At 47.6% G+C, this 18,712-nt stretch overlaps 1 protein-coding gene across 1 annotated transcript in view; it reads left to right on the top strand.

The window, feature by feature from the left end:
- LOC139371302 (SLIT-ROBO Rho GTPase-activating protein 2-like) overlaps window positions 1–18,712 on the top strand; it is a 157,553-nt gene that overhangs the window by 109,674 nt on the left and 29,167 nt on the right. The window contains exons 5-13 of the mRNA XM_071111613.1: window positions 1,376–1,438; window positions 4,086–4,301; window positions 6,408–6,536; window positions 9,291–9,512; window positions 12,348–12,449; window positions 13,097–13,294; window positions 13,626–13,710; window positions 14,340–14,367; window positions 14,726–14,756. Of these exons, the coding sequence (XP_070967714.1) occupies window positions 1,376–1,438; window positions 4,086–4,301; window positions 6,408–6,536; window positions 9,291–9,512; window positions 12,348–12,449; window positions 13,097–13,294; window positions 13,626–13,710; window positions 14,340–14,367; window positions 14,726–14,756 (1,074 nt within the window). The remainder of the gene's footprint in view (window positions 1–1,375; window positions 1,439–4,085; window positions 4,302–6,407; window positions 6,537–9,290; window positions 9,513–12,347; window positions 12,450–13,096; window positions 13,295–13,625; window positions 13,711–14,339; window positions 14,368–14,725; window positions 14,757–18,712) is intronic.

The following is an 18,712-nucleotide window of genomic DNA, read 5'->3' as shown; positions in this document are numbered from 1 at the left end:
TCAGGGGATCTACGTGTTTGAGAGTGTGAGCTGGAAGGTGAGCGGCGTTCAGGGGATCTACGTGTTTGAGAGTGTGAGCTGGAAGGTGAGCGGCGTTCAGGGGATCTACGTGTTTGAGAGTGTGAGCTGGAAGGTGAGCGGCATTCAGGGGATCTATGTGGTTGAGAGTGTGAGCTGGAAGCAGACGTTACAAGTTAACCTAACCTGTACCCCCACACAGTGACTCGGTACCGGTACCCACACACAGTGACTCGGTACCGGTACCCCCACACAGTGACTCGGTACCGGTACCTCCACACAGTGACTCGGTACCGGTACCTCCACACAGTGACTCGGTACCGGTACCCCCACACAGTGACTCGGTACCGGTACCCCCACACAGTGACTCGGTACCGGTACCCCCACACAGTGACTCGGTACCGGTACCCCCACACAGTGACTTGGGACCTGTACCCCCACACAGTGACTCGGTACCGGTACCCCCACACAGTGACTCGGTACCGGTACCCCCACACAGTGACTCGGTACCGGTACCCCCACATAGTGACTCGGGACCTGTACCCCCACACAGTGACTCGGGACCTGTACCCCCACACAGTGACTCGGGACCGGTACCCCCACACAGTGACTCGGTACCGGTACCCCCACACAGTGACTCGGGACCGGTACCCCCACACAGTGACTCGGGACCTGTACCCCCACACAGTGACTCGGGACCTGTACCCCCACACAGTGACTCGGTACCGGTACCCCCACACAGTGACTCGGGACCGGTACCCCCACACAGTGACTCGGTACCGGTACCCCCACATAGTGACTCGGGACCTGTACCCCCACACAGTGACTCGGGACCTGTACCCCCACACAGTGACTCGGTACCGGTACCCCCACACAGTGACTCGGGACCGGTACCCCCACACAGTGACTCGGGACCTGTTCCCCCACACAGTGACTCGGGACCTGTACCCCCACACAGTGACTCGGTACCGGTACCCCCACACAGTGACTCGGGACCGGTACCCCCACACAGTGACTCGGTACCGGTACCCCCTATATATAGCCCCGTTATTGTTATTTTATTGTGTTACTTTCTATTTTATTTTATTTTTGACTTTAATTTATTTAGTATTCATTTTCTTAACTCTATTTGCTGAACTGCGTTGTTGGTTAAGGGCTTGTATGTGAGACCTTCACGGTAAGGTCTATCGCTGTTGTATTTGGCGCATGTGACAAATACAATTTGATTTGATGGATGGATGGAAAGATGGATGACAGTGAGGGGATGGTTATAGTTCAGGTGGATTTATCGTGTTAACGATGAGGTTATGTCTGTTATTACAGAGGATGGACATCTTTTCTGTGTCTGTCTCTGCAGAGTAAAGAGGTTGGTGTCCAGCTTCAGGAGGATCTGATGAAGGTTCTGAACGAGCTCTACGCGGTAAGACTGACTCGTCACACACACACACACTCTTCACCACAATGAGACTGCTGTTGTATGTGTAGGCCAGTCAACATAGCATTTGATAGTCACCATGTGTTTTAACTGCGTTTGTGGAGGAGGACATGTTCCCAGGGAGATTCCCTGCCGGGAGGGAGGTTGTTCTCTGTTTAGGGGCAGCAGAGGAACCACATAACTATGTCAAGACCAGTAGCAGCAGACTAATAGTGTAATTACACAGTGAGACACTCCACTAGACAGAAATAGACCGGCACACACACAGTATGGAGAGAGGACTGGGCTCAATGCCTGTCTCAGTACTCCACAGAGTCTGACAGACAGAATGTGTTCGGTGCTGTGCAGTTCATCATATCTATACATCACCTCAACTCCTGAACACCTCAGCTTTAAAGCGGCAATTGAAACAATAAGAAAAACCAAGCGGCTCCCCGCCTCTGGTTCAGTTAAAAGCTGAAGGGCAGGAGAAATGTAACCACTCTCAGATTCATGGATAGAGCTGTGGATGCAACAACGGACTATCCATGATATCAACCTATAGCTTTAACCATGTTTCAAGACCATATGGTGTTTGTTTACATTTACTTTATTGACCAACATTGTAGTAAAACAATCTTATATTTGGGGTTCTGGTGGGGTGCGACTAAGCTCATGAGAGTTTTATAAGTTATATTCTTCAAGAATCAATGGGTACATATCATTAATTTATAAGTTATATTCTTCATGAATCAATGGGTACATATCATTCATTTACAAGTTATATTCTTCATGAATCAATGGGTACATATCATTAATTTACAAGTTATATTCTTCATGAATCAATGGGTACATATCATTAATTTATAAGTTATATTCTTCATGAATCAGTGGGTACATATCATTAATTTACAAGTTATATTCTTCATGAATCAATGGGTACATATAATTAATTTACAAGTTATATTCTTCATGAATCAATGGGTACATATCATTAATTTATAAGTTATATTCTTCATGAATCAATGGGTACATATCATTAATTTACAAGGTATATTCTTCATGAATCAATGGGTACATATCATTAATTTACAAGTTATATTCTTCATGAATCAATGGGTACATATCATTAATTTACAAGTTATATTCTTCATGAATCAATGGGTACATATCATTAATTTACAAGTTATATTCTTCATGAATCAATGGGTACATATCATTAATTTACAAGTTATATTCTTCATGAATCAATGGGTACATATCATTAATTTACAAGTTATATTCTTCATGAATCAATGGGTACATATCATTAATTCCAAATTAAGTCCAAATATGTATGGAGCAACTGCAGATTGTCCCTTTAAGTGATCCTTTTTCAAGAGATTAGTGAATCTGAATCTGAGCATTGCTTAGCTCTGGCCACACACACAGACACACACACACACACACACACACACACACACACACACACACACACACACACACACACACACACACACACACACAGAGACACACACACACACAGACACACACACACACACACACACACAGACACACACACACACACAGACACACACACACACACAGACACACACACACACACACACACACACACACACACACACACACACACACACACACACAGACACACACACACACACACACACACACAGACACACACACACACAGACACACACACACACACACACACACACACCCTTGTGAAGCAGCAGTCTGATAGTTAAAGAGGGAAACGCATGGGGTCGTCCGCCCATGTTTCCCATTTAAGTGGTCAGTGTTAGTGCTGACCCTGCACACACTGATACACGTGTGTGGCATTCCCTGGCAGAATTGTGTGTGTGGGAGAGACACCGAGACAGAGACAAAGTGAAGAAAAGTGTGTGTGTTTATGTATGCACTTCAGGGTTTCCCTTAGGAAAATGTGGCGCCGGACATTTGACTGGCAGTATATTAATTTACCGGACATTTGACCGGCAGTATATTAATTTACCGGACATTTGACGGGCAGTATATTAATTTACCGGACATTTGACCGGCAGTATATTAATTTACCGGACATTTGACCGGCAGTATATTAATTTACCGGACATTTGACCGACAGCATTTTAATTTACCGAACATTTGACCGGCAGCATTTTAATTTACCGGACATTTGACCGGCAGCATTTTAATTTACCGGACATTTGACCGGCAGCATTTTAATTTACCGGACATTTGACCGGCAGCATTTTGTATCTTGGATAGGCAAAGAGTTGAAAAACTACAAACCTCAGATTTCCCACTTCCTGGTTGGATTTTTTCTCAGGTTTTTTTCCTGCCATATGAGTTATGTTATACTCACAGACATCATTCAAACAGTTTTAGAAACTTCAGAGTGTTTTCTATCCAATTATACTAATAATATGAATATCTTAGCTTCTGGGTCTGAGTAGCAGGCAGTTTACTCTGGGCACCTTATTCATCCAAGCTACTCAAACTGCCCCCAGCCATTTTATTTATATTTAGCGGTGTGATATTGTATGACGCACACCCTTGAGAAGCACGGCTGGACAGTGTATGACACACACACAACCCTCTCTCTCTTGCTCTCTCTCTCTCTCTCTCTCACGGCTCCTCCTGTCCCCCTGTGTAGGTGATGAAGACATATCACATGTACAACACAGACAGTATCAACTCTGAGAACAAACTGAAGGATGCAGAGAAACAGGAGGAGAAGCAGATGGGGCGCTCTGGTCGCCAGGACGACAGACAGACTCCCAGGTCACCTGACACACTGGCCAGCATCAAGACGGAGGAGAAACATGTCCGACGCTCCTCAGTCAAGAAGATAGAGAAGATGAAGGAGAAGGTAAAGCGTGTGTGTGTGTGTGTGTGTGTGTGTGTGTGTGTGTGTGTGTGTGTGTGTGTACAGGGACAAGAATATGAGAGCAGCCCTGTCTTAGGAATGAGACCCTGAGACCTCTACTGACAGGTTGGCTGATGATGCAGGTCACACAGCACAGTCCATTATAGTGTGTGTGCATATACAGTTGAAGTCAGATGTTTACATACACCTTAACCAAATACATTTAAACTCAGTTATTCACAATTCCTGACATTTAATCCTAGTAAAAATTCCCTGTTTTAAGTCAGTTAGGATCACCACTTTATTTTAAGAATGTGAAATGTCAGAATAATTGTAGAGAGATTGATTTATTTCAGCTTTTATTTCTTTCATCACATTCCCAGTGGGTCAGAAGTTTACATACACTCAATTAGTATTTGGTAGCATTGTCTTTAAATAGTTTAACTTGGGTCAAACGTTTCAGGTAGCCTTCCACAAGCTTCCCACAATAAGTTGGGTGAATTTCGGCCCATTCCTCCTGACAGAGCTGGTGTAACTGAGTCAGGTTTGTAGGCCTCCTTGCTCGCACACGCTTTTTCAGTTCTGCAAAAAATCTATAGGATTGAGGTCAGGGCTTTGTGATGGCCACTCCAATACCTTGACTTTGTTGTCCTTAAGCCCTTTTTCCACAACTTTGAAAGTATGCTTGGGGTCGTTGTCCATTAGGAAGAGCCATTTGCGACCAAGCTTTAACTTCCTGACTGATGTCTTGTGATGTTGCTTCAATATTTCCTCATAATTTTCCTCCCTCATGACGCCATCTATTTTATGAAGTGCACCAGTCCCTCCTGCAGCACAGCACCCCCACAACATGATGCTGCCACCCCCGTGCTCCACGGTTGGGATGGTGTTCTTCAGCTTGCAAGCATCCCCCTTTTTCCTCCAAACATAACGATGGTCATTATGGCCAAACAGTTTCATCAGACCAGAGGACATTTCTCCAAAAAGTACAATCTTTGTCCCCTTTTGCAGTTGCAATCCGTAGACTGGCTTTTCTATGGTGGTTTTGGAGCAGTGGCTTCTTCCTTGCTGAGCAGCCTTTCAGGTTATGTCGATATAGGACTCGTTTTACTGTGGATATAGATACTTTTGTACCTGTTTCCTCCAGCATCTTCACAAGGTCCTTTGCTGTTGTTCTGGGATTGATTTGCACTTTTCGCACCAAATACATCCACAGGTACACCTCCAATTGACTCAAATGATGTCAATTAGCCTATCAGAAGCTTCTAAAGCCATGACATCTTGTTCTGGAATTTTCCAAGCTGGAAAAGACACAGTCAACTTAGTGTATGTAAACTTCTGACCCACTGGAATTGTGATACAGTGAATTAATCTGTCTGTAAACAATTGTTGGAAAAATGACTTGTGTCATGCACAAAGTAGATGTCCTAACCGACTTGCCAAAACTATAGTTTGTTAACAAGAAAATTGTGGAGTGGTTGAATAACGAGTTTTAATGACTCTAACATAAGTGTATGTTAACTTCCGACTTCAACTGTACCTGCATGTGTGTGTTGTTCATGAATGATGTATGAGTTTGTAACTGGCTTAAAGCTCTAGCCATGTTCTACTACAGTGGGGGCTCTGTCAGAGAGACAAGACCCTACCACTGGCCTTACTATTATCTACCAGTATAGACTTTGTTCTCTCTCTCAATCCTGTTATCTCTCTTTCTCACTCTCACTCCCTCTCTCTTCCTCTCTCTCTTTCTCCCTCTATCTACTCTCTATCTCGTATTTTTCTCCCTCTCTCTCCTCTCACTCTCACCCCCTCTCTCTCTTCCTCGCTCTCTTTCTCCCTCTCTCCTCTCACTCCCTCTCCTATCTCCTCTCTATATCCTCTCTTTCTCCCTCTCTCATCTCACTCCCTCTATCTTCCTCTCTCTCTTTCTGCCTCTCTACTCTCTATCTCGTATTTTTCTCCCTCCTTCTCCCCCCTCTCTCTCTTCCTCTCTCTCTATATCCTCTCTTTTTACCTCTCTCGTTCTCTCTCTCTGTCTCTCTCGTTCTCCCCCTCTCTCTCTTGCTCTCTTTCACCCCCCCCCCCCCCCTCTCTCTGTGTCCCTCTCAGAGGCAGGCTAAGTACACAGAGAACAAGCTGAAAGCAATCAAGGCAAGGAATGAATACCTGCTGGCTTTGGAGGCTACGAACAGCTGTGTCTTCAAATACTACATCCACGACTTGTCTGATATCATCGACGTGAGTACACATATACACACAACCTGTTGGGCATGGTAAAAATAGATACATGCTCCAGCAGTCTTTCTGGGGACCAGAGAACAACTGATTATGTAGTCCAGCATCCATCTCAGCCCACCACCTCTCCCTGCAGCACGTAGACCTGTCAGCCTTAACTTAACTTAACAAGACCTACTGCAAGCAGAGCAGGGCTCTCCCCTCATCCCCATCATCCCTACTCCCCCTCATCCCTTCTTTCACACTGACAGGACTCTCCCTCTCTACACCCTCCTCCCTCTATCTTCCTCCCTCTCTCCCTTGACCCTTAACAAGGACCACTGACAGGACTCTCCCTCTCTACACCCTCCTCCCTCATCCTTCTCTTCCTCCCTCTATCTTCCTCCCTCTCTCTCCTGACCCTTAACAAGGACCACTGACTGGACTCTCCCTCTCTACACCCTCCTCCCTCATCCTTCTCTTCCTCCCTCTATCTTCCTCCCTCGCTCTCCTGACCCTTAACAAGGACCACTGACAGGACTCTCCCTCTCTACACCCTCCTCCCTCATCCTTCTCTTCCTCCCTCTCTCTCCTGACCCTTAACAAGGACCACTGACAGGACTCTCCCTCGTCTTCTGTTTCCTCCTCCTCTCCCCTCTGGTCTCATTACTGTAGTCTGCCCTTTACTATAGACCTTCACTCATTCTGTCTGAAGGGTTAGCATGTAGCATACCTTCTCTAATTCTGTCTGAAGGGTTAGCATGTAGCATACCTTCTCTCATTCTGTCTGAAGGGTTAGCATGTAGCATACCTTCACAAAAATTCTGTCTGAAGGGTTAGCATGTAGCATACCTTCTCTCATTCTGTCTGAAGGGTTAGCATGTAGCATACCTTCACTCATTATGTCTGAAGGGTTAGCATGTAGCATACCTTCACTCATTCTGTGTGAAGGGTTAGCATGTAGCATACCTTCACTCTCATGAATGATGGTGTAGCATGGACTGTAGCATGTACTGTAGTATGTACTGTAGCATGTACTGTAGTATGTACTGTAGCATGTACTGTAGTATGTACTGTAGTATGTACTGTAGCATGTACTGTAGTATGTATTGTAGTATGTACTGTAGTATGTACTGTAGTATGTACTAGAGGTCGACCAATTATGATTTTTCAACGCCGCTCCGATTATTGGAGGACCAAAAAAGCAGATACCGATTAATCGGTCAATTTTTATTTATTTATTTGTAATAATGACAATTACAACAATACTGAATGAATACTTATTTTAACTTAATATAATACATCGATAAAATCAATTTAGCCTCAAGTAAATAATGAAACATGTTCAATTTGGTTTAAATAATGCAAAAACAAAGTGTTGGAGAAGAAAGTAAAAGTGCAATATGTGCTATGTAAGAAAGCTAACGTTTCAGTTCCTTGCTCAGAACATGAGAACATATGAAAGCTGGTTCCTTTTAACATGAGTCTTCAATATTCTCAGGTAAGAAGTTTTAGGTTGTAGTTATTATAGGAATTATAGGACTATTTCCCTCTATACCATTTGTATTTCATTAACCTTTGACTATTGGATGTTCTTATAGGCACTTTAGTATTGCCAGTGTAACAGTATAGCTTCCGTACCTCTCCTCGCTCCTCCCTGGGCTCGAACCAGGAACACAACGACAACAGCCACCATCGAAGCAGCGTTACCCATGCAGAGCAAGGGGAACAACCACTCGAAGGCTCAGAGCGAGTGACGTTTGAAATGCTATTAGCGCGCGCCAACTAGCTAGCCATTTCACTGCGGTTACACCAGACTCATCTCGGGAGTTGATAGGCTTGAAGTCATAAACAGCGCAATGCTTGACGCACAACGAAGAGCTGCTGGCAAAATGCAAAGAAAGTGCTGTTTGAATGAATGTTTACGCGCCTGCTTCTGCCTACCACCGCTCAGTCAGATACTTAGATACTTGTATGCTTGTATGCGCAGTCAGATTATATGCAACGCAGGACACGCTAGATAATATCTAGTAATATCATCAGCCATGTGTAGTTAACTAGTGATTATGATTGATTGATTGTTTTTTATAAGATAAGTTTAATGCTAGTGTAACCGATGTGAAATGGGTAGCTAGTTAGCGGTGGTGCGCGCTAATAGCATTTCAATCGGTGACGTCACTCGCTTTGAGACCTTGAAGTAGTGGTTCCCCTTGCTCTGCAAGGGCCGCGGCTTTTGTGGAGCGATGGATAACGATGCTTCGTGGGTGACTGTTGTCTGTGTGCAGAGGGTTCCTGGTTCGAGCCCGGGTAGGGGCGAGGGGACAGACTAAAGTTACAGTATACTGTTACATTGATGCTGTTGACCATGATTACTGGTTGCAAGATTGGAATTATCTCGGTGTCCAAAAATACCGATTTCCAATTGTTATGAAAACTTTATATCGGCCCTAATTAATCTGCCATTCCGATTAATCGGTTGACCTCTAGTATGTACTGTAGCATGCACTGTAGCATGTACTGTAGTATGTACTGTAGTATGTACTGTAGTATGTACTGTAGCATGCACTGTAGCATATACTGTAGCATGTACTGTAGTATGTACTGTAGCATGTACTGTAGTATGTACTGTAGTATGTTTGAATGGACGTCCTTGGGAATATCTCATTGCCTAAGACATATTGCGTTGATTTGAACCATGCCTTTGTAAGCATCTCTTTGAATGAATCAACCCTCTCTCTTTCTCTCTCTCCCCTCTTCCCCCCTCCCTCCCTCTGTCAGTGCTGTGACCTGGGCTACCATGCCAGTCTCCACCGTGCGTTGCGGACCTACCTGTCAGCCGAGATGAACGTGGAGGCGTCTAAACACAGCGGTCTGGAGGGCCTGGAGGGGGCAGCAGAGAGCCTGGAGCCCAACGGGGACAAGCAGAGACTGATGGAAACCTACAACAACGTCTTCTGTCCCCCCATGCGCTTTGACTTCCAGGCACACATGGGAGACACGGTCTGTCTATCCCTCTCTCTCTCTCACTATCTCTCTCTCTCTCCATCTCTCTCTCTCTCTCCATCTCTCTCTCTCTCCATCTCTCTCCCTCTCTCTCTGTCCATCTCTTAATCTCTCCCTCTCTCTGTCTATCTCTCCCTCTCCCTCTCTCTCTCTCTCTCTCTCTCTCTCTCTCTCTCTCTCTCTCTCTCTCTCTCTCTCTCTCTCTCTCTCTCTCTCTCTCTCTCTCTCTCTCTCTCTGTCTATTTCTCTCTCTCCATCTCTCTCCCTCTCTCTCTGTCCATCTCTTAATCTCTCCCTCTCTCTGTCTATCTCTCTATCTCTCCCTCTCTCTCTCTCTCTCTCTCTCTCTCTCTCTCTCTCTCTCGCTCTCTCTCTCTCTCTCTCTCTCTCTCTCTCTATCTCTCTCTCTATCTCTCTCTATCTATTTCTCTCTCTCTATCTCTCTCTCTATCTCTCTCTCTTTCTCTCTCCCTCTCTCTGTCCATCTCTTAATCTCTCTCTCTCTCTGTCCATCTCTTAATCTCTCTCTCTCTCTGTCTATCTCTCTCTCTCTCTCTCTCTCTCTCTCTCTGTCTCTCTCTCTCTCTCTGTCTCTCTCTGTCTCTCTCTCTGTCTCTCTCTCTCTCTCTCTCTGTCTCTCTCTCTCTCTCTCTCTGTCTCTCTCTCTCCCTCTCTCTCTCTCTCTCTCTCTCTCTCTGTCTCTCTCTCTCTCTCTCTCTGTCTCTCTCTGTCTCTCTCTCTCTCTGTCTCTCTCTCTCTCTCTCTGTCTCTCTCTCTCTCTCTCTCTCTGTCTCTCTCTCTCTATCTCTCTCTCTCTGTCTCTCTCTCTCTCTCTCTCTCTCTGTCTCTCTCTCTCTCTCTCCCTCTCTCTCTCTGTCTCTCTCTCTCTCTCTCTCTCTCTCTCTATCTCTCTCTCTATCTCTCTCTCTATCTCTGTCTCTCTCTCTCTCCCTCTCTCTCTCTGTCTCTCTCTCTCTCTCTCTCTCTCTCTCTCTATCTCTCTCTCTATCTCTCGCTATCTCTCTCTCTATCTCTCTATCTCTCTCTCTATCTCTCTCTATCTCTCTCTCTATCTCTCTCTCTCTATCTCTCTCTATCTCTATCTCTCTCTCTCTCTCTGTCTCTCTCTCTGTCTCTCTCTCTCTCTCTCTCTGTCTCTCTCTCTCTCTCTCTCTCTCTCTCTCTCTCTCTCTCTCTCTCTCTCTCTCTCTCTCTCTCTCTCTCTTTATTGGCATGGGAAACATGTGTTAACATTGCCAATGCAAGTGAAGTAGATTATATGCAAAAGTGAAATAATCAATAAAAAAAGAACAGTAAACATTACACTCACAGAAGTTCAAAAAGAATAAAGACTTTACAAATGTCATATTATGTATACTGTGGAATTTCACCCAGTAGAAATGGGAGTTTATTAAAATCGGGTTTGTTTTCGAATTCTTTGTGGATCTGTGTAATCTGAGGGAAATATGTGTCTCTAATATGGTCAAACATTGGGCAGGAGGTTAGGAAGTGCAGCTCAGTTTCCACCTCATTTTGTGGGCAATGTGCACATAGCCTGTCTTCTCTTGAGAGCCATGTCTGCCTACGGCGGCCTTTCTCAATAGCAAGGCTATGCTCACTGAGTCTGTACATAGTCAAAGCTTTCCTTAATTTTGGGTCAGTCACAGTGGTCAGGTATTCTGCCGCTGTGTGCTCTCTGTTTAGGGCCAAATAGCATTCTAGTTTGCTCTGTTTTTTTGTTAATTCTTTCCAATGTGTCAAGTAATTATCTTTTTGTTTTCTCATAATTTGGTTGGGTCTAATTGTGCTGCTGTCCTGGGGCTCTGTGGGGTGTGTTTGTGAACAGAGCCCCAGGACCAGCTTGCTTAGGGGACTCTTCTCCAGGTTCATCTCTCTGTAGGTGATGGCTTTGTTATGGAAGGTTTGGGAGTTGCTTCCTGTAAGGTGGTTGTAGAATTTAACGTCTCTTTTCTGGATTTTGATAATTAGCTGGTCTCGGCCTAATTCTGCTCTGCATGCACTATTTGGTGTTCTACGTTGTACACAGAGGATATTTTTACAGAATTCTGCATGCAGAGTCTCAATTTGGTGTTTGTCTCATTTTGTGAATTCTTGGTTGGTAAGCGGACCCCAGACCTCACAACCGTAAAGGGCAACGGGTTCTGTAACTGATTCAAGTATTTTTAGCCAGATCTTAATTGGTATGTTGAATTTTCAATTTCAATTCAAAAGCCTTTATTGGCATATGAAACATATGTTAACATTTCCAAAGCAAGTGAAGTAGATAATAAACAGAAGTGAAATAAACAATAAAAATGACCAGTAAACATTACAATCACAGAAGCAAGTACAGGAAGTGAGTGTTTTAATAAATAAACAAAACAATAACCACGAAACACAAACAATGCACTGACATGAAACAGAGTCAATAACATCTGAGGAAAGAACCAAGGGGAGTGACAGATATAGAGAAGATCATCAAGGAGGTGATGGAGTCCAGGTGTGAGTAATGATGGTGACAGGTGTGAGTAATGATGGTGACAGGTGTGCGTAATGATGGTGACAGGTGTGCGTAATGATGGTGACAGGTGTGCGTAATGATGGTGACAGGTGTGCGCAATGATGGTGACAGGTGTGTGGGATAATCAGCAGCCTGATGACCTAGAGGGCAGAGAGGGAGTATATGTGACAGTTCCAAAAGAATAAAGACATTTCAAATGTCTTGTAACCATGTAACCAAAATGTGTTGTAACCATGTGCAAATGGTTAAATATGGGTTGTATTTACAACGGTGTTTGACCTCTCTCCATCCATCTCTCTCTCTCTCTCTAGATGGGGTTAGTCTGTGCCCAGCAGCCGTTAGAAGGAGAGTTACTCCAGAGGTGTCAGCAGCTGCAGTCCCGTCTCTCCACCCTCAAGATTGAGAATGAGGAGGTGAGACCTGCACTTCTCTCACCTCCTAAATCCATCATTTAACCCCCCATCTCTCACCTCATCACTCCAACATTTAACCCCCTCACCCCCCATCTCTCACCTCATCGCTCCAACATTTAACCCCCTCACCCCCCATCTCTCACCTCATCGCTCCATCATTTAACCCCCTCACCCCCCATCTCTCAACTCATCGCTCCAACATTTAACCCCCTCACCCCCATCTCTCACCTCATCACTCCAACATTTAACCCCTCACCCCCCATCTCTCACCTCACCACTCCAACATTTAACCCCCTCACCCCATCTTTCACCTCATCACTCCAACATTTAACCCCCTCACCCCCCATCTCTCACCTCATCACTCCAACATTTAACCCCCTCACCCCCATCTCTTACCTCATCACTCCAACATTTAACCCCCTCACCCCCCATCTTTCACCTCATCACTCCAACATTTAATCCCCTCACCCCCCATCTCTCACCTCATCACTCCAACATTTAACCCCCTCACCCCCCATCTCTCACCTCATCACTCCAACACTTAACCCCCTCACCCCCATCTTTCACCTCATCTTACCTAGCCTCTTCTGTTTACTCTGACAGTTGTTAGTCATCTATGTCTGCCCACTCTCTCTCTCTCTCTCTAGGTGAAGAAGACTATGGAGGCCACTCTGTCGACCATCCAGGACATGGTCACCGTGGAGGACTATGAGGTCAGCGAGTGTTTCCACCACAGCAACTCCATGGAGTCGGTCAAGTCCACCATGAGCCAATCATTCCTCAGCAAACCCAGCCTGGCCAAGAGACGTGCCAATCAACAGGAAACGGAGCAGTTCTACTTCACTGTGAGGACCAATCATAGAGCAGAGATATGTTGTGTTATTCAGGAAGATGAGGAGTCAGTGAGGTCTTGTTGTGGTGACACACACATCTGCTCCATAAGGCGGTGTCAGTGATGTCATGATGATACACACTCAATCATTGTGCACAGTAGCTAACTTCTCTCTTTCTCTCTCTCTCTCGCTCTCTCTCTTTCTCTCTCTCTTTCTCTGTCTCTCTCTGTCTTGCTCACTCTCTCTCTCTCTCTGTCTCTCTCTGTCTCGCTCGCTCTTTCGCACTCTCTCGCTCTCTCTCTCTCTCTCTCTGTCTCTCTCTCTCTCTCTATGTATGTTGTAGAAACTGAAGGAGTTTCTGGAGGGCCGGAACTTGATCACCAAACTGGAGGCCAAACATGACTTGATCCAGAAGACCCTGGGAGAGAGTGAGTCACACACTCTAACTCACACACAGTCACATACACAGTCCACTGGATGTTTGTAACTGAGGATGTCACTGGGAGGTGTAGGCCGGAGCAGGCCCCAGAGACACAGGAAGGGCCACACTGAGGAGCAGGATGGGACAGTGGGGGTTAGGATGCGTGTGTTGCACTGCAGGCCCATCTGTGGATGTAACTGTAGGTTGGGGAGGGAGATCCTCTGGGATGTGTGTAGCTAGAGCTACACAGGACAATCACTCAGAAGTGTGTGCATGTAAGCACGTAAGCGTTTGTGTGAGCGTGTGTGTGTTAGAGTGTGTGTGTTAGAGTGCGTGTGTGTTAATGTGTGTGTGTGTGTGATTGAGTGTGCGTGTGTGTGTGTGTGTGCGTGTGAGTTAGCGTGTGTGTGTGTGTGTGTGATAGTGCGTGTGGGTTAATGTGTGTGTGTGTATTTCAGGGGAAGTCTGTCACAGTTCTTGTCCAGCTGTGGCCCTTTCCTTCTGTCTCCTGTTCTGCTATAACTAACTAACAGTCTCTCTCTCTCTCTCTCTCTCTCTCTCTCTCTCTTTCTCCCTCGCTCCTATTCTCTCTGCTCTCTCTCCCCTCCCCCTCTTCCTGTGTCTTCCCTGCTTTAGGTCAGAAGACTGACTGTTGCCTTGCCAGGTAGGTGTGGTAAAGAAACACACACACATACCATTGGGAGATTCAATAGTAGGCTCTAAGGTCGATTTGACTGCTGCAAGGGTGTGTTTATGGGTACATACTCATTCTAATATTGCATTGTATGTGTGTGTGTGTGTGTGTGTGTGTGTGTGTGTGTGTGTGTGTGTGTGTGCGTGCGTGCGTGCATGCGTTCACATAGATTATTTCCAGAGTTGTGTATAAATAGTATCTCTCTCTGGAAGTGTAATGACAGAGCAATGTTTTGTTCTTTCTTTCTTCTATCTCTTTCTTTGTTTCTCTCTGCTGTCTCTCTCTCCCTCCCCTTCTCTCTCTCTTTCCCTCTCCTCCTCCTCTCCAGTGACAGGGGGAACTCTGCACTACGGAATCAGGTAATTTCTCTCTCCATTCAGAGTGTGGTTTTCTATGTGTACGTTTCTCTGTGTGTGTGTGTGTGTGTGGTTTTACCTTTTACCTGGAGAAGCCCCATGTCTTTCTTATGCTAGGTCTACAGACTACACTATCTGAAACAGTTGTGCAAATAAGACTTCTGGTCTATTATACCATGTGGTGAGTGTAGCTAGCGCCCCCTAGTTGGAGCCTTCTGTTATGATCCTCTGTTGTCACACCCCTGTCCAGAGATCTAACAGCAGGCAGCTTCTGAACAGCGTACAACCGCACTGATACACACAGACATGTAACACACACACACACAGAGAACGTTTCCCAGATTCCCTGCCCTCGTCAGATAGTAATCTGTGGATAACCTCAACAAAGGGAAGAGGGAAGAAGTTGTCTCCTAGCAACAGCTTGCTTCTGTATTCCCGCGCTTCCCCCTCCGATGTCTCTTCTTCCTTGATGTGTGTGTGGTTCAAGCAGGTCTGTCTCCTTTTGTATGTGCTGTGTGTGTGGTTCAAGCAGGTCTGTCTCCTTTTGTATGTGCTGTGTGCCGAATTGGATATGTGACTCTTGTGTCCGTGTGTAAATAATGTTCTCCCTGTCTGAACTCTGTCTCAACACTGGCTACTGTACCTACTGCTCTCCATCCCTCTCTCCTCTCCTCCTCCTCCCCGCTGTCCTACAGAGGGAAATAGTCAGGGAATTCTCTCCATCCCTCTCTCCCCTGCTCCTCCCTGCTGTCCTACAGAGGGAAATGGTCAGGGAATTCTCTCCATCCCTCTCTCTCCTCCTCCTCCCTGCTGTCCTACAGAGGGAAATGGTCAGGGAATTCTCTCCATCCCTCTCTCCCCTCCTCCTCCCTGCTGTCCTACAGAGGGAAATGGTCAGGGAATTCTCTCCATCCCTCTCTCTCCTCCTCCTCCCTGCTGTCCTACAGAGGGAAATGGTCAGGGAATTCTCTCCATCCCTCTTTCCCCTGCTCCTCCCTGCTGTCCTACAGAGGGAAATGGTCAGGGAATTCTCTCCATCCCTCTCTCCCCTCCTCCTCCCTGCTGTCCTACAGAGGGAAATGGTCAGGGAATTCTCTCCATCCCTCTCTCCCCTCCTCCTCCCTGCTGTCCTACAGAGGGAAATGGTCAGGGAATTCTCTCCATCCCTCTCTCCCCTCCTCCTCCCTGCTGTCCTACAGAGGGAAATGGTCAGGGAATTCTCTCCATCCCTCTCTCCCCTCCTCCTCCCTGCTGTCCTACAGAGGGAAATGGTCAGGGAATTCTCTCCATCCCTCTCTCCCCTCCTCCTCCCTGCTGTCCTACAAAGGGAAATGGTCAGGGAATTCTCTCCATCCCTCTCTCCCCTCCTCCTCCCTGCTGTCCTACAGAGGGAAATGGTCAGGGAATTCTCTCCATCCCTCTCTCCCCTCCTCCTCCCTGCTGTCCTACAGAGGGAAATGGTCAGGGAATTCTCTCCATCCCTCTCTCCCCTCCTCCCCTCCTCCTCCCTGCTGTCCTACAGAGGGAAATGGTCAGGGAATTCTCTCCATCCCTCTCTCCCCTCCTCCCTGCTGTCCTACAGAGGGAAATGGTCAGGGAATTCTCTCCATCCCTCTCTCCCCTCCTCCCTCCTCCTCCCTGCAGTCCTACAGAGGGAAATGGTCAGGGAATTCTCTCCATCCCTTTCTCCCCTCCTCCTCCTCCCTGCTGTCCTACAGAGGGAAATGGTCAGGGAATTCTCTCCATCCCTCTCTCCCCTCCTCCTCCCTGCTGTCCTACAGAGGGAAATGGTCAGGGAATTCTCTCCATCCCTCTCTCCCCTCCTCCTCCCTGCTGTCCTACAGAGGGAAATGGTCAGGGAATTCTCTCCATCCCTCTCTCCCCTCCTCCTCCCTGCTGTCCTACAAAGGGAAATGGTCAGGGAATTCTCTCCATCCCTCTCTCCCCTCCTCCTCCCTGCTGTCCTACAAAGGGAAATGGTCAGGGAATTCTCTCCATCCCTCTCTCCCCTCCTCCTCCCTGCTGTCCTACAGAGGGAAATGGTCAGGGAATTCTCTCCATCCCTCTCTCCCCTCCTCCTCCCTGCTGTCCTACAGAGGGAAATGGTCAGGGAATTCTCTCCATCCCTCTCTCCCCTCCTCCCCTCCTCCTCCCTGCTGTCCTACAGAGGGAAATGGTCAGGGAATTCTCTCCATCCCTCTCTCCCCTCCTCCCTGCTGTCCTACAGAGGGAAATGGTCAGGGAATTCTCTCCATCCCTCTCTCCCCTCCTCCCTCCTCCTCCCTGCAGTCCTACAGAGGGAAATGGTCAGGGAATTCTCTCCATCCCTTTCTCCCCTCCTCCTCCTCCCTGCTGTCCTACAGAGGGAAATGGTCAGGGAATTCTCTCCATCCCTTTCTCCCCTCCTCCTCCCTGCTGTCGTACAGAGGGAAATGGTCAGGGAATTCTCTCCATCCCTCTCTCCCCTCCTCCTCACCGCTGTCCTACAGAGGGAAATGGTCAGGGAATTCTCTCCATCCCTCTCTCCCCTCCTCCTCCCTGCTGTCCTACAGAGGGAAATGGTCAGGGAATTCTCTCCATCCCTCTCTCCCCTCCTCCTCCTCCTCCCCGCTGTCCTACAGAGGGAAATGGTCAGGGAATTCTTTCCATCCCTCTCTCCCCTCCTCCCCTCCTCCTCCCCGCTGTCCTACAGAGGGAAATGGTCAGGGAATTCTCTCTATCCCTCTCTCCCCTCCTCCCCTCCTCCTCCCTGTTGTCCTACAGAGGGAAATGGTCAGGGAATTCTCTCCATCCCTTTCTCCCCTCCTCCTCCTCCCTGCTGTCCTACAGAGGGAAATGGTCAGGGAATTCTCTCCATCCCTTTCTCCCCTCCTCCTCCTCCCTGCTGTCCTACAGAGGGAAATGGTCAGGGAATTCTCTCCATCCCTCTCTCCCCTCCTCCTCCCTGCTGTCCTACAGAGGGAAATGGTCAGGGAATTCTCTCCCCTCCTCCTCCCCGCTGTACTACAGAGGGAAATGGTCAGGGAATTCTCTCCATCCCTCTCTCCCCTCCTCCTCCCTGCTGTCCTACAGAGGGAAATGGTCAGGGAATTCTCTCCATCCCTCTCTCCCCTCCTCCTCCTCCTCCTCCTCCCCGCTGTCCTACAGAGGGAAATGGTCAGGGAATTCTCTCCATCCGTCTCTCTCCTCCTCCCCTCCTCCTCCCCGCTGTCCTACAGAGGGAAATGGTCAGGGAATTCTCTCCATCCCTCTCTCCCCTCCTCCCCTCCTCCTCCCCGCTGTCCTACAGAGGGAAATGGTCAGGGAATTCTCTACATCCCTCTCTCCCCTCCTCCCCTCCTCCTCCCCGCTGTCCTACAGAGGGAAATGGTCAGGGAATTCTCTCCATCCCTCTCTCCCCTCCTCCCCTCCTCCTCCCTGCTGTCCTACAGAGGGAAATGGTCAGGGAATTCTCTCCATCCCTCTCTCCCCTCCTCCCCTTCTCCTCCCCGCTGTCCTACAGAGGGAAATGGTCAGGGAATTCTCTCCATCCATCCCTCGCTCCCCTCCTCCCCTCCTCCTCCCTGCTGTCCTACAGAGGGAAATGGTCAGGGAATTCACTCCATCCATCCCTCGCTCCCCTCCTCCCCTCCTCCTCCCTGCTGTCCTACAGAGGGAAATGGTCAGGGAATTCTCTCCATCCATCCCTCGCTCCCCTCCTCCTCCTCCCCGCTGTCCTACAGAGGGAAATGGTCAGAGAATTCTCTCCATCCCTCTCTCCCCTCCTCCTCCCTGCTGTCCTACAGAGGGAAATGGTCAGGGAATTCTCTCCATCCCTCTCTCCCCTGCTCCTCCCTGCTGTCCTACAGAGGGAAATGGTCAGGGAATTCTCTCCATCCCTCTCTCCCCTCCTCCTCCCTGCTGTCCTACAGAGGGAAATGGTCAGGGAATTCTCTCCATCCCTCTCTCCCCTCCTCCTC

The sequence above is a fragment of the Oncorhynchus clarkii genome, chromosome 17, assembly GCF_045791955.1.
Source record: "Oncorhynchus clarkii lewisi isolate Uvic-CL-2024 chromosome 17, UVic_Ocla_1.0, whole genome shotgun sequence".
Lineage (NCBI taxonomy): Eukaryota > Metazoa > Chordata > Actinopteri > Salmoniformes > Salmonidae > Oncorhynchus > Oncorhynchus clarkii.
Note: the sequence above shows the minus strand (reverse complement) of the source record. Positions and strands in the feature narration are given on the sequence as shown.